Genomic DNA, 15,237 nt, shown 5'->3' with positions numbered 1-15,237 from the left:
CCGACTGTCCAATTTAAAAAAAAATAAACAAAATTTGCGGCGGCAAGCATAAAACGCTCACAGCCGGACATCTTTCAAACCCATTCAAATGAATGGGTATGAAAGTCCTGCAGGTTTCTGTCTCCTGCTCAGTTTTGTGCAGGAAACAGAAACCTGCATGAATGGAGACCGGGCGCAGATGTGAACGAGCCCTGAGACGCTTTCCCGTTTGACTACATAACTACAGCAGACTACTCAGGGGTCAGAGATAGTGCGAATACTCATGCTGGCCATGGATCTCTTAATTCTTTTACATTGGGTTTTCTGCAATCATAAAATTACAGACTGTCACATTTTCTAAAGAGTCATAGAACTGGATGTTATGACCCCCTGGAGGAGTGGCACGACGCAGAGACATTACTGTCATGTCCAAATCTAGCTTTTCTACCGCTAGAAGTGAAAAATTAATATGGCACTCCCTCCCCCCATAAAGATACACATTCTTTACTGTTTTTTTTTTTTTTTTTTTTTACTTTACAAATTTTCATTTATTTTTTTATTTCGAGGTGGGCGCTGGATCTTGTTTATGGCTGAAACAGACATGTTGACATAATGAAACCTGACTTTCCTGTCCCCCAAAGCCCCACCCCATATTGACACTGACTATGATCAGGAATATTCTAGGAGAGTCAAATTTCACATCAAGCCCAATTTCTGTCACACTTTAGGCCAAAAAAGTGGCACACCACTGCCCCCTGTAATAGACCCATAAACCATGCATACCTGCTGCATCAGTGAAAAGGTTGCAATCAAACACATCAATCACGGCTGATTACATCAAAGATCAACCATTGTATTGCACTTGAAGTATTCTTCAATAACATCCTTGGCCTGGGATTCCTTGCCATAGTCCTTGACAACCACCTTACGGTGTTTGCCTTCCCTGTCGATTTTACAGAGACCCACCCATTTGCCAAGCTTCTTGCTGTCATCAACCTTGATGAGATTGATCTGATGCTCAGCACACAGAGCCTCAACTAGCTTCACATACATTGGTTCATCACAGTTGAAAGCCAGGACGCACAGGTGAGCTTGACGTTTGTCAAGAGCCTTGGCAGCTTCACGAATGCCACGGGCCAGGCCATCATGGATAAGTGCGGTCTTGAGCACTTCTTGAAGAGCGGTGTTAATATCCATTACACCTCCAGCAGAAATGCCTTCCTCGGCCATCCTTGATGTCTAATGGATGTTCGGCGTTAATCCGCCAACCTGCTCCACTGCACTAAGGATTGTTCTAAAAATGCTCCCCACGCTGTCAGGTTATCAAGATGTATTATGCGCGTAATGCATTGAAAGCAATAGGGAAAAAAGCCTCCATTGATTTCAACGGGGAGCACATGTATGCCGGCTCCCATTCAAGTCAATGGTAGCTGCTTTTTATGCGCTCATTCTGAACGTGTTTTTACGATCAGAATGAGCGTGGAGTTACATTGTGTGAAGGCTCCCTTAGACTGTGATAAATCTGAAACGTAAGACTGTCTTATCTATGTTTACATGGTTTGAAAATTAATATTAGTCTATCTGCCCAAGTGTTCCAAGCCATAGATGCATCTAATTGATATAGCACACTCACTATAACACAACTCTTTGACCATACATTTTTATTATAAACGTTAGGCAATTTATCACAATGTGGTAACATCATCTCCCCACTGATTTTTTTGGGCTCATTTATTTCTTATAAAATCTGCTTGAATCCAATAGTGTGATATTCTAGTCTAGCTATAAGTCGCTCCTTGTGCTTTGGAGAGATTGCTTGGTCTTTTGTATCCTTGAGGTGCAGTAATTTCTCATGTGCTTCTTTGAATAGATCTGTTCCAATTGCCTCCTCTACTCTTTGCTTCCAAGCCGACAATATGGGTTTATCCTCAAAGACATCGACTCCAACAACAACTGGCTGTAAAAAACAAAATAGGTTAATAGAAAAACCAAATAAAATAAATACTCAATCATAATCCATCAGTCTGTCACTTAGGCTGAGGCACCACATTGCAAAAAACACAGCTTTTTTTTTGTTGTAGGTTGTTTGGGGGGGCAAAACCAGGAGCAGAAGCTAGAAGTAACAGGCTAGGTTAACATGGCAGAGAAAAAAAAAAAAAAAAAAAATAGTTGCAGTGTGTGCCTCAGCCTTAAAGAGCAAGAAGGAATTAATATTTATGAGAGAAACTGATGTAAACAGTGGCACAACATTCACAGTAACAGGGGGTGTGACTGCAACCAGTGCCTGTGGTCAGCTGGAAATGGCAGAGGCGCCGGACCACCATGATAGTGGTTGGGGAAAGCTTTGTTCCGACCACAATACCTATTGTTAGTGAAAAGGGGCCTAGCTAGGGCCCTTTCCATTAGATACCAGTCCATGGAAGGTTTAAAATAAAATATATATTTTTATTTTTTATTTATTTATTTTTTAAACACACTCCAGCACTCTTCCATCTGGTGAATAAGGTCAGACTTCACAGCTGGGTCCTGCGATTAGGCCCCAGCAGTCATGGGACACATTGGCATAATGAAGTCATCACACTCCACGTGACATCCAATCACAGGCCCAACAGTGATGTCTGGAGAGCAGGACGTCAGTCACTGAGAATTCCCAGGAGTATGGGAGCCTTCACTCCGCTCATTCTGAACAAGTTTACATTAAAAATGAGCGACGTTAAAACAGATCCCATTGATTTCTATGGGTGCCGGCATACGCGCGCTACCAATTGAAGTCAATGGGAGGCTTTTTCACCTATTGCCTTCAATGTGATATGCGTGCATCACATTGAAAGCCATAGGTAAAAAAGCCTCCCATTGATTTCAATGGGTAGCGCGCAGGGGTGAACCTACCCCTTTCGCCGCCCGAGGCGAACTACAGAAAGCCGCCCCCCCCTCCTGGGAGGAGGGGGCAGAGTGAAGGGTTGTGGCCGTGTGAAGGGGCGTGGCTTAGCAAAGGAGTGGGGCTTAGCACTGTTCGCAGGCAGAGAGCAGGCACGGAGAAGACCTGCTCTCTGCCTGAGCGTGAGGGGAGGCTGCTGGAGCAGCGCTGCTCCAGTGGCCTCCCCAAACCACCGCTCGGTGCTAAGCCAGTCCAGGACAGCTTGTCCTGGACTGGCTTAGGTAATCAAAAATGCCGCCCTCCCTGAGGCCCTGGCATAGCGCCGCCTGAAGCGCTCGCTTCAGGTCGCCTCATGGGAGGTGCGGCGCTGGTAGCGCGCGTATGCTGGCACCCATAGAAATCAATGGGATCTGTTTTAACGCCGCTCACTCTGAACGAGTTTACGTTCAGAATGAGCGGAGCGTAAACTCCATGTGAAGGCTCCCTATAAGTGTTAGGTTTAATCACTTGTCCTGGGACTCTACTTCTTATACTCTGGGGTCTGAGTCTGTAGGGAAGGGGGTGCTCTTGGGAGCACATAATTGCATGTGGGGGGGCCACTGCGCAGCACATAATACTGAGTGGGGCCCAAAAAAAAAAAAAATTTTAGCACTGGGGTCCACAAGACCTTAGTTACGCCATAAGATATAAAGTATAGCTGAAATTTATGCCAGCTCCTAGTTGGAGTAGATTTGAGTTTCTGGTGTATGGAGAGCACCTTACTATAATTCCACCATACATGGCAGTGGTGACGATGACAACACCAACTCTCAAAGAAAACCAGAAATTATTTACTCACCTGCATAATCTCAGCAATAGCTACTAAATCTGCAATGGAGATCTCATTTCCAACCAAAAAAGGTTTGTCCTCGAGGAATTTATTTTGTAGAGTTGTCAAAGTAGCATCAAGCTCAGAACGAGCAGATTGTAATGTCTCAGGTGTGGCTTCATGATCTAGGAGATATGGAGTCATGGCCTAGAACACAAAAAAGACAAAAATACTTTGGAGTATAAATTTACATAATGTACACCTCATACCGTGTTGCCCTAAAAATAAGACAGTCAATTTTTACTCCTAAAAACACACTAAGGACCCCAAACGGAGTATACGCTCGCTGATTCTGAAGGTGTAACACGTTCCGTATCAGCAGCGTTAAAACAGATCCCATTGCCTTCTATGGGATCCGGCATACGTGCGTATCACATTGAAAGCAATAGGGAAAAAAGCAGCCCATTCATTTCTATGGGGAGTGAAGGGGCCCCAAGTCTTATTTTCAGGGAATGTCATCTTTTCTATGAACAAGAATTCACATCCCAGAACAAAAAGATCTGTAGACGGTAAGGCCCCGTTCACACAGGGCAAGAGGGGCAGATTTTAGCACTGAATCCACATCATAATTTGCCTCCTCACAATAGCAGTCTATGTAGACCGCCAGCTTACTTTTTTCTGTGAGCGGCATGTCACTCACAGAAAAAAAAAAAAAAAAAGCGTGCTGCCCTTTCTTCTGGCGGATTCCACAGCTGATTCAGCCCCTGCGTCCGGCTTGCAGCAGCACCCTCCAGACTAGGCCCATTCATTTGGAAGCCGCAACTGTCGGAAGCCGTGACAGTCGTATTTTGACCCTATTCTGACGTGGCTTGCTACATCACAATCAGGACTAAAATCCACCATTCCATGTGAACGGGGTCTAAGCGAAACTGTCAGGATCCCTCACAGATTGATACCGTCAGTCACGTCAAGTGTATAACAGCTATTGCTGTTTCCGGTTACCACTAACCACTATAGTTGCTGGAACACACTGATATCTTTCGCCGTCCACCCCTCTATATGCTAACCAGTTTGAGTTACAGTTTGCCACAGCCGCTTGTCCAAGCTCACCTCTGCATACCGGTACAGCAGGAGAGGCGGATTGTTGCATGGAGACGCCCACCTGCTATATTTCCCCCTCTTATCCATATGCCTAAATGTGCGGCTTTAAGTAAAAACTTGCTTACCTTGACCCAAAACAGTCTGGCACCACGTGGATGGGTATTTGTATGTTGCCAAGCAAGATATTCATTTACACGAGCACGTTTCTGGAGGTCTGATGGGTACCAGTGCTCAGGGGTATTATACTTGTTAGCTAGATAAAGGAGGATTGCAGTGCTGGCAAAGAAGGAATGGTAAGGAAATACAAGATCTTAGAAATAGTGGTATACATTAACTAACGTATAGGTGTACAAATACATTTAACTGTTTTGTCCAAGCAAGTAGTTTGTCTAACCCAGGGGTAGGGAACCTTTGGCTCTCCAGCTGCTGTGAAACTACAACTCCCAGCATGCTCCATTCACTTCCATGGGAGTTCCCAGAACAGCAGAGCCAGTATGCATGCTGGGAGTTGTAGTTTTGCAACAGCTGGAGAGCCGTACGTTCCGTACCCCTGGTCTAACCCAACCAAATAGAGCCCAGTGCCAAAACAGTTATATAGAAACCTTTCTACACCATTTACTAACTATGCCAAAATGTCTACATCAAAAATAGCCATGAAAGTGTACAACACACAAAATCCCATATAGGAAACCAGATGTGCACCAATTATATGTCAAGTGTCCTCAATAGAAAAGGTAAATACTCTTTGATGACCTGCAATATACACCCTATTCTTATGATACTATACAAAGAATTCTTTAGAGATAAACTCAACAAGAGTATACATAGCATAGAATAATATTATAAAGCCTAAAGTACAAGATGTCCAGAAGTGTTCCAGCCAGCTAATCTGATCCAAAGTGCAAGGAACAAGAAATTACCCTCAGACATGACAGTTGGGGGTATAAGGCCAATTACAACAGAATAAGCTAAATGGTGCACATCCAATTGGAGACCTCTGCACCTCAATGCATGTTTTGCAGGCTTCCCCAAGTTGTTGGTCTAAGGGGGCGTTCACACTACCGTCAGTGTCCGACAGGTAGCGTCCGCTCCTAGTGTCCGTTCAAAATCTCGCACGGACATTAGGAGCGGACACTTGCTGTGTTTGTGACACCTGTCATTCATTTAAATGGCAATCGGGTGCGTTCTTTTGCACTCCGTGCCCTTCCTTCACTGTCCGCTTGTAAAGATGTCCGACTTTTCAAGCGGACAGCAAAAACCTATATGTCGGGTTTTTCTGTCTGCTTGAAAAGTCGCAGACTGGTCTCAATAAAAGGGGTTATGGAGGCACGGGCAGTGCATGGATGTCATCTATCTGTTCAATCACATCCTGGCAATATGCACATGTCTCCTTAAAGTACAATATATTCCTTTACCTCTCAGTCATTACGAAGTCTCCATCCTTGAGAGTAGGTACATTATGAAGTAGATTCAACCTACAAAAATCCTCCGACATATGGCCTCCTAAAGAAAGCAACAAAATACTGTAATAAGTAGTCTGAAATCATGAACATCACTAGAAATAATCCACAAGGAAATTTTACTACACTTGTTCAAAAGGGAATTTGTCCTGACTTTTGCACCTACCCTTCCCCCAAGCAGCCAACACAGCTCAGTGTGTGCTGATGAAAGAAGAGCAGATCTACCCATACTGATAAAACATGCCAGAGTACTCCAAAGAAGCCATACTCACCTATTCCGGGTCCTCCATTTCATGCCTTACTGACACATTCTTGGCCTGGAAATGAAGGATCTCTGATGTCTACTGCAGCCAGCCAATCGCATCAGCAGTCACATTATTATTGATAGCTTATTAGTACGGACGTCACTGGTACCAAACATGTGACCCTATAAAGCCAGTGATTGGCCACAGATCACCTGACAGCCATGAGTAAGGGGCTTCGACCCCGAAACACGTAGGCAACCAGCTACCAGTCGTGTCTTGCGTCACTTGTCATTACATGTCGTAAGTGCGTCTTTCTATTCTTTTTTGGTTCTTGTGTTTTTTGTATATTTTTCCATTAAAAGTCATGTTTGATTAAATTACATTTTTCGAGTGCTGAAATAATTTTTTCTTTGCAACCAAACATGTGACGATAAATTCCCCTAGGCAGTTCCAATGTCTAATACAAAAATCAGAGATCTGGAGCAGAGTCTTAATTTTAAAAGGTGTATCACATGCAATAAACATGTTTCATATGGGAAGTTACCAAACTGCACCAAACACAGCATGCAGTTTTTTCTGATGCAGTTTTAAACTGTACCATGTGAATGCACTCTAACATATCAGAAAAATAGTAGCGTAACCAAGAATGTAAAAGCACTAGATTTGTGGAAATTTAAAGGTTTTTGGCCTTTGAGACATATATACACATACCATACATAAATGTTAGCCTTACTAGCAAACATTCCTTGCCATTTGGTTACGTCACACTTACTAGTAGCGGTTTAGACTATATGCAGAATCCACCACTGGAGCAACTACCAGTTTATCAAAGTTTCATGCCAAACAAAAAAATAAATTTGCATCATTCACAAACTACCCCAAGCACATCTGACCAGTCACATGACTTTAGACTGACCTCTGAAAAGATCTATCTCCTGGAATTTGAAGGGGATATTGTTAGCCATAGCAAAGAAATAAACAGAGCGGCAGGGCTGGGAGACCAAGTCCAAGTAAAGTGTTAGGTCCGCCATGATTGAAAACCTCTTAGTATCTGGTAGACTCTGAAAGTGAGATGAACCACACAAGGATCCTTGACTTTATTAGACTAGCCACACCCCTGATAACAGAGCCCCACCCACAAAACCACTTGACACCTATATATACTGCAGGTTTTATGACATGAGCTTGTCATTGCTGGGACGTGCATTTCATGGCTGATAAGTACTATATTATATCATAGTATATTTCACAAAATGACAGAAAATGTGGGACTTTCTGCCTAACAACATATCAAACAAATTGTATTCTTAGTCTTATATAATGTCTTTTTTTTATTGGCAGCACCAATGAGTTATTCTGTCCTCTAGGACAAGCTCACCTAGAAGAAATTAACATAATTAATTAATTGGAAATACTATGAGGCTGTGTTCATACAACGCAGCTCTGTTGCTTCTTTCAATCATAGCATCTTATGCTGTGTTCCAGTGGCGTAACTAGGAATGGCGGGGCCCCGTGGCGAACTTTTGACATGGGCCCCCCCCCCCCCCCGACACCGGAGATCTCGACCGAGTCCCTCCTACGCATTCCTGCGCGCTCTATTATGTTCCATAGTGGCCCCTGCACACAGTATTATACCCAATAGTGGCCACTGCACACAGTATTATGTCCCTTAGTGGCCCCTACAGGACTAAATACTGTCACGTCACCACTATACCAGGACAAATTGTGGATAAAAAATCTGGTCCGAGAATAATGATAGCAGCGGTAGCAGCTGTCACCGGGCCCCTAATGTCCCGGGCCCTGTGGCAGCTGCTACCGCTGCTATGGTGGTAGTTACGCCACTGCTGTGTTCACACATCAGTATGCCATCAGTCCTCCGTTTGAATTCAGTTTGAGACTAAAAACAGAATGATGCACATACTGATTGTATACTGACACCTTTTTATGCTGATAGCAAACGCTGTCTGTCCCCTAGAGGAGAGATAAGGGGATTAAAAGTAGCAATTGTAAACAGAGTAGAGATAAGGAGGACATAAGGACATTTATTATATCTCCTTATCTCTACTCTGTTTACAATTTCTACTTTTAATCCCCTTATCTGTCCTCTAGGGGACAGACAGTGTTTGCTATCAGCATAAAAAGGTGTCAGGGCTCGTTCACATCTGTGTTCTGCCGTACTGCAGGTTTCCGTTTCCTGCATAAAACAGAGGCAGGAGACGGAAACCTGCAGGAGTCTCTCTCACCTATTCATTTGAATGGGTGAGAAAGATGTGCGGCCGTGAGCGGCGGTGAGCGTTTTATACTCTCTGCCGCGAAACCGGGTTTTATAATCCGGACACAGAGTCGGACATGCAGTACTCTGTGTCCGGATTAAAAAAAACGGTTTGGCGGCGGAGAGCATAAAACGCTCACCGCCGCTCACGGCCGGACCCGGTCTGTGGTTTCCGTCTTCTGGCATGCAGAAGACGGAAAGCACAGAACGGAGACCAGAACGCAGGTGTGAACCTAGCATCAGTATACAATCAGTATGTGCATCAGTCCGTTTTGAAGTGTTAAACTGAATTCAAACGGACGGACGGATGGCATACTGATGTGTGAACATACCCTTAGGTTGAGTTCCCTTTTTTCTACTGAAGAATTGCATGCAGTTAGACCTTGTCATGTCCTTGGCGTTGTGTGACATGATATACCACTAGAAATCAGATGCCCTCCAGTCCATGGGCAGCATTAAAGAGCTGTCAGGTTAAAATATATTAGAAAGGGGCGATTGCTTTTTTTTGTGTCTTTTTGACCAAAAAGGGGCAAAGTGCACATGGCCACAAAAGGCAAGGGCGTAACTTGAGGGAGTGCAGAGGGTGCAGTCGCACCAGGGCCCAGGAACCTTAGAAGGCCTATAAGCACTGGCATCAGTATTGAGATTGCAACTTCCATCTGGTCCATAAGCCAAGGAGACCCACAGATTACCCTAACCACACCAAGGATCAATAAACTCCTTAGCAACCGTAACCATCACTATCAAGAATTCACTGCAGGGATGAGATAGTGGGCCCTGGACTAATGAATGCACTGGGGCCCACAAGACTTTAGTTACACCACTGACAAAAGGCCATGTTTCAGTTGGATTACATTACTGGCCATGTGGTTTTGCTGTTACCGTATGGCCAGTAATTAAATCCAGCGGGAATTAGTGATTTCACTTAAAGGGGTATTCCCATGTACATAATCATACCTATATTTGTAGATAATTAAAAAATAAACATTTTTGCAAATATTAGTAATTAAAAATTCTGCAAAATTTTAAAGATTTTCTCAAACTTTCTTAGTGGTAACCAGCGCCGCACCTCCCATGAGGCGACCTGAAGCGACCGCTTCAGGCGGCGCTATGCCAGGGCCCCAGGGAGGGCGGCATTTTTGCTTTCCTAAGCCAGTCTAGGACAAGCTGTCCTGGACTGGCTTAGCACCAAGGTCCTCTCTCTGCCGGTGAATGCCGCTAATCCCCACCCCCTCGCTCCGCCACGCCCCCTCCGCTCCGCCCCCTCCTCCGGGGGGCTTTCTGTCATCCGCCTCGGGCGGCAAAAGGGGCAGGTTCACCCCTGGTGGTGAAAGTCTGTTATCTTGATCGGTTGCCAATGGTTACAGCCACTAATGCAGAAACTTTCTATGGTCTAGGTCTTGTCAGAAGCCCAGCCATGATTTTCTTATTATAGCTGTGGTATCAGGCGGGGACACTACATGTATCAGAAGATATTCCGGCCACAATAAAGAAATCATGGCTGATTTTCTGACCTTAGAAAGCTCCTGCATTCATGGTCGTATCCACTGGCAACCGATCAAGACAACAGTCTGTGACTACAAGATATTTAGCGAAAATCTTTAAAACTCAGCAAAATGTTTAATTACTTATATTTGCAAAAATGTTTGACTTCTAATTATCTACAAATTAAAAAAAAAACAACTATGTACATGGGAATACTCCTTTAACCCCTTCCCGCCAATGGCATTTTTTGATTTTCGTTTTTGACTCCCCTCCTTCTAAACCCCATAACTTTTTTATTTCTCCGCTCCCAGAGCCATATGAGGTCTTAATTTTTGCGGGACAAATTTTTCTTGATGATGCTACCATTAATTATTCTATATAATGTACTGGGAAGCAGGAAAAAAATTCAGAATGGGGTGGATTTGAAGAAAAAATGCATTTCTGCGACTTTCTTACGGGCTTTGGTTTTACGGCGTTCACTGTGCAGCCAAAATGACATGTCCCCTATATTCTGTGTTTCGGTACGGTTCCAGGGATACCAAATTTATATGGTTTTATTTACATTTTGACCCCTAAAAAAAATTCCAAAACGGTGTTAAAATTTTTTTTTTCTAAAACTCGCCATATTCCGATGGCCGTAACTTTTTTATACATAGGTGTACGGGGATGCATAGGGCGTCTTTTTTTGCGGGGCTGGTTGTACTTTTTAGTTCTACCATTTTTGGGAAATGTTATTGCTTTGATCACTTTTTATTCAAATTTTTATCAGAATCAAAACAGTGAAAATACGGCGGTTTGGCACTTTTGACTATTTTTCCTGCTACGGCGTTTACCGAACAGGAAAAATATTTTTATAGATTTGTAGAGCGGGCGATTTCGGATGCGGGGATACCTAACATGTATATGTTTCACAGTTTTTAACTACTTTTATATATGTTCTAGGGAAAGGGGGGTGATTTGAACTTTTAATACTTTTTATATTTTTTTATATATTTTTTTTTACTTTTTTTTTTAATTTTTTTTTTGCATTTATTAGACCCCCTAGGGGTGTTGAACCCCAGGGGGTCTGATCACTAATGCAATGCATTACAATGCTAATGCATTGCAATGCATTGCAAAAAATCATCATCTCTTTTGCAGGCTGCATACACCAGCCTGCAAAAGAGAGAATTTGCAGACCGGCTGGGAGCCTTTAACAAGGCTCCCGGCTGTCATGGCAACATAACGTCGGCCCTGGAGCATGCTCCAGGGAGCCGGCGATCCCTGCCAAAATGGCGGCGCCCATGCGCCGCCGGGAAAATGGCGCCTCCGGCGCCTTTGACAGCAGTGCCGGAGGGGTTAATGCCTCCGATCGGTCCGGGGACCGATCGGAGGCATTAGAGCCGGTTGTCTACTGCTTAAAGCAGTAGACACCCGGCGGCTATGACGGCCGCCCGGCTCCCGGGCGGTCGCCATAGTTACAGACCCGACACGCGCCGTACTATTACGGCGCATGTCGGGAAGGGGTTAAGCTACATTCAAATAACCCAGGGACCAAACAGCCATGGAAAAAGGGACATCCAAGTGACTCCAATTTTCACAGACCCCTCCTAGATGTAAGTCCATGTTTCATGGCTGTCTTGCACCCGAGGGCCAAGATGGCCAAAAATAGGACACAACCTATATTTTGACGGTCCGTGACAATAGATCAGCAAAATATCAGTCATGTGAATAGCGCTCATTCATTGACATTGAATTTAATGATGCCCCGTGACGTCCATTATAAAAATGTACAAAACATGGACATTAATCACTGTTATGTGAATGTAGCTTTACACTACTCAAAAGTGCAAAATATGTGTGGTTTCAAGAAACTGAAGCATTAAGAGTATAAAATGCATAGTGCGATAATATTCTAAGTATCCAATAAGATCCTACTAATATTATAAATGCAAAAGTTTGGATGCAGTGGTGTAACTAGGAATGGCGGGGCCCCATGGCGAGCTTTTGACATGCCCCCCCCCCCCGACCGACGCCAAGGACCTCGACCGACCCCCTCCTACGCATTCCTGCGCGCTCTATTATGCCCCATAGTGGCCCCTGCACACAGTATTATACCCCATAGTGGACCCTGCACACAGTATTATGTCCCATAGTGGCCCCTGTACACAGTCTTATGTCCCTTAGTGGCCCCTGCACACAGTCTTATGTCCCTTAGTGGCCCCTACACACACTATTATGTCCCTCAGTGCCCCCTACACGCAGTTTTATCCCCCATAGTGGCCCCTGCACACAGTATTATTTCCCTTAGTGGCCCCTACACACACTATTATGTCCCTCAGTGGCCTCTACACACAGTATTATCCCCCATAGTGGCTCCTGCACACAGTATTATGCCCCACTGTGGACACCCATAAACAATTATTATACTCTGGGGTCTTTTCAGACCCCAGAGTATAATAATCGGAGACCCAGGGGGAGACAAACATAAAAAAACACTGTTACCTATCTCCTGGCTCTCCCGCAGTCCTCCGCTGTCAGCCTCCACTGTAGTCCATCTTCAATTACGTCAGACGTCACCAGGGTCGGACTGGGGTGCCTAGGGCCCACCAGTGGGATTATTTCCAGGGGCCCACCCTACTGCCATATTAAATATCGCCTGTCCAGTTTTTGCCATTATGCACGTTTAAAGTGCATTTTCACACACAATACAGTGTGCAAAACAGAACTGTGTTGTCATTTGTACTAAATTGATCACTTTTAGCTGCGCCTTGGTTTACTGTCTTTGAATAGAAAAAAATATTTTATTTTATATATGGGTATGCATGGTGAATATTGACAGGAGTAACAATCACACAGGGACTCATCTATAGCTTATGCGTCCCTTCATAGCTCATTCAGATGTGACAGAATTCTGCACCAGAATAGAAGCCAATTTCTACTTGCCTCAACTCCCCTAGGCAGTAGGGAAGCAAACCGAGGTCAAACCAGAGAGGCAAAACAGTACCAAATCACAATCCAAAAGAGTAGTCAATAAGCCAAGAAGCAGAGATCAGTAAATACAAAACAAGAGCAAGGACAAAGCAAAGTCAGAGACAATATCCAGCAAACATTTAAGGAAGCCCAGAACCCGTCTCAGGCTTGATTGGCAGATAAGCTTTCAAACACAATGCAAACACCCCTTAGGGTGCATTCACACGGTGGAAAATGGCTGAATTTGGTGTGGAATCCGTGACAGATTCAGCGCTGAAAAAAAAGCCTCCCATTGACTTCAATGGGTTCCTTTTTCTGCAAAGCAACCCATTGAAGTCAATGGGAGGCTTTTTTTTAGCGCTGAATCTAATGCAGATTCCACACCAAATTCAACGGTATTTTCCTCTGTGTGAATGCACCCTAACAATAACAACACAATAACAAGAGACCGGGAGCAGGTAATCATAAGCAGACAGGCCTCCTGCACTGTACAATGCAGCAAGAGAATGGTGCAGGAGTTCGAACGGGTGAGTACGTAACATGAGTATAATTTTTCTTTATAAGGGGTCATTCACATGGAGTAACGGCTCACGTGTATCAGAGGCGTACACGCCGGCGTTACGGCAGGGCTGCCGAGCACTTCCTATTCACTTCAATGGGAGCGCTCGTAGCACCGCCGTTACGGCGGCGTTATGAGTGCTCCCATTGAAGTGAATGGGAAGTGCTCAGCAGCCCTGCCGTAACGCCGGCGTGTACGCCTCTGATACACGTGAGGCGTTACTCCATGTGAATGGCCCCTTATGCTGTGTTTTTTTCTCTTTCAGGTTACGATGATCCATTGGATTATGTTGGATTCCATTGATGATCATCATTTTTGTTTTATTTTTTTTAAATTCTTTAATAAAATGGTCAACGATTTGTCTATTTCAATAAAAACAAATTTCTTTCACGTCTTGAGTTTTTATAAATACTTTCTTACGCCTTAGTAATGGTGACTGATAGACAGCATCCATTACTAAGGTGTGGCTTAGCATTAGTGGTGAATATTCTAGCACTAACCCTACAATTATTACCCCGCTACATAACGCTGAGAAGAATTGGTTATCATCCAATACCCGGCTGTTTAATAGAGACTGATGAGGATTGGGGCAGTCGCAGGCTGGAATTATTAGGGTCAGTGCACACTGAATTTTTTGGTGCTTATTTTGATGCTAAATCCGCCTCAAAATCAGCTTACCAATAAAACTCAAAATGAGCACCAAAAAACTCAGTGTGCACTGACCCTTAGGCTGGAAAAGGCCGAAAACAACAGGCTGGTATTATGGCTGAGAAGGGCCAAAAACCATGCCATTTCCACCCTTGTAATGTCAGGATACTGCTTGTTATATCTGTCTGGCTCAGAAATATTGGGGGGATCCTATGTTGCTTCATAATTAGAAAAAAAAATGACATAGGGTCCCCCCAATTTTTCATAACCAGCCAGATATAACAAGCAGCAGCAGCCTGACATTACAAGGGTGGCAAGAGCCATGGTTTTTGGCCCTTCCCAGCCTTATAATACCAGCCTGCGACCACCCCAATCCCCAGCAGTCTCTTTAGACAGCTGGGTATTGGACGATACCCAGCTCTTCCCGGCACCCCTGATGGTGTTGGGTACCGGGGTAATAATTGGAGGGTTAGTGCTAGAATATTCACCAGCTAACACTAAGCCACACCTTAGTAATGGATGCTGTCTATCAGACAGTCGCCATTAGTAAGGAGGTAAGAAAGTATTTAAAAAAAAAAAAAAAAAAGAGACATGAGAGAAATTTTTTTTACTGAAATAAAAACGCCCTCAGACAACCCTCGTTGACCATTTTATTAAAAAAAAAAAAAAAAAAAAAAAAAAAAAAAAAAGATCATCGATGGAGTCCAACGAATCCGATGTAATCCAAGCGATCCATCATAACCTGAAAGATAAAAAAAAAAAACCTGTATGACGGAGAGATTGCCGCTGTTGTGAACGTAGCATAAGGCTATGGCTACACTACTACTTCCGTCATGCAACCAGTGTCGCT

At 44.0% G+C, this 15,237-nt stretch overlaps 2 protein-coding genes across 2 annotated transcripts; both read right to left on the bottom strand.

Moving 5' to 3' along the window:
- Positions 1–816: 816 nt before the first annotated feature.
- On the bottom strand, positions 817–1,262 carry LOC142202313 (small ribosomal subunit protein eS12-like). Its single transcript, XM_075272416.1, has one exon. It carries the CDS (start codon positions 1,207–1,209, stop codon positions 817–819), a length of 393 nt encoding a protein of 130 aa, XP_075128517.1. The 5' UTR covers positions 1,210–1,262.
- Positions 1,263–1,717: 455 nt separating this feature from the next.
- On the bottom strand, positions 1,718–7,502 carry LOC142202193 (glutathione S-transferase theta-1-like). Its single transcript, XM_075272305.1, has 5 exons — positions 7,388–7,502; positions 6,182–6,269; positions 4,892–5,042; positions 3,696–3,872; positions 1,718–1,936 (listed from the first exon to the last, which is right to left on the bottom strand). The coding sequence occupies exons 1-5, from the start codon at positions 7,500–7,502 to the stop codon at positions 1,718–1,720; spliced, it is 750 nt and encodes a 249-aa protein (XP_075128406.1).
- Between the last annotated feature and the right edge of the window lie 7,735 nt (positions 7,503–15,237).

The sequence above is a fragment of the Leptodactylus fuscus genome, chromosome 1, assembly GCF_031893055.1.
Source record: "Leptodactylus fuscus isolate aLepFus1 chromosome 1, aLepFus1.hap2, whole genome shotgun sequence".
Lineage (NCBI taxonomy): Eukaryota > Metazoa > Chordata > Amphibia > Anura > Leptodactylidae > Leptodactylus > Leptodactylus fuscus.
Note: the sequence above shows the minus strand (reverse complement) of the source record. Positions and strands in the feature narration are given on the sequence as shown.

Bases quoted from the DNA above. Each gene is read 5' to 3' on its own strand.
- LOC142202313 (XM_075272416.1), bottom strand. From the start codon at position 1,209: ATGGCCGAGGAAGGCATTTCTGCTGGAGGTGTAATGGATATTAACACC.
- LOC142202193 (XM_075272305.1), bottom strand. From the start codon at position 7,502: ATGGCGGACCTAACACTTTACTTGGACTTGGTCTCCCAGCCCTGCCGC. The intron at 5,043-6,181 runs GTAAAGGAATAT...CTTCTTTGCCAG, and splicing joins GACTTCGTAATGACTGAGAG to CACTGCAATCCTCCTTTATC. The intron at 3,873-4,891 runs GTAAGCAAGTTT...TTTGTGTTCTAG, and splicing joins CCAGACTGTTTTGGGTCAAG to GCCATGACTCCATATCTCCT.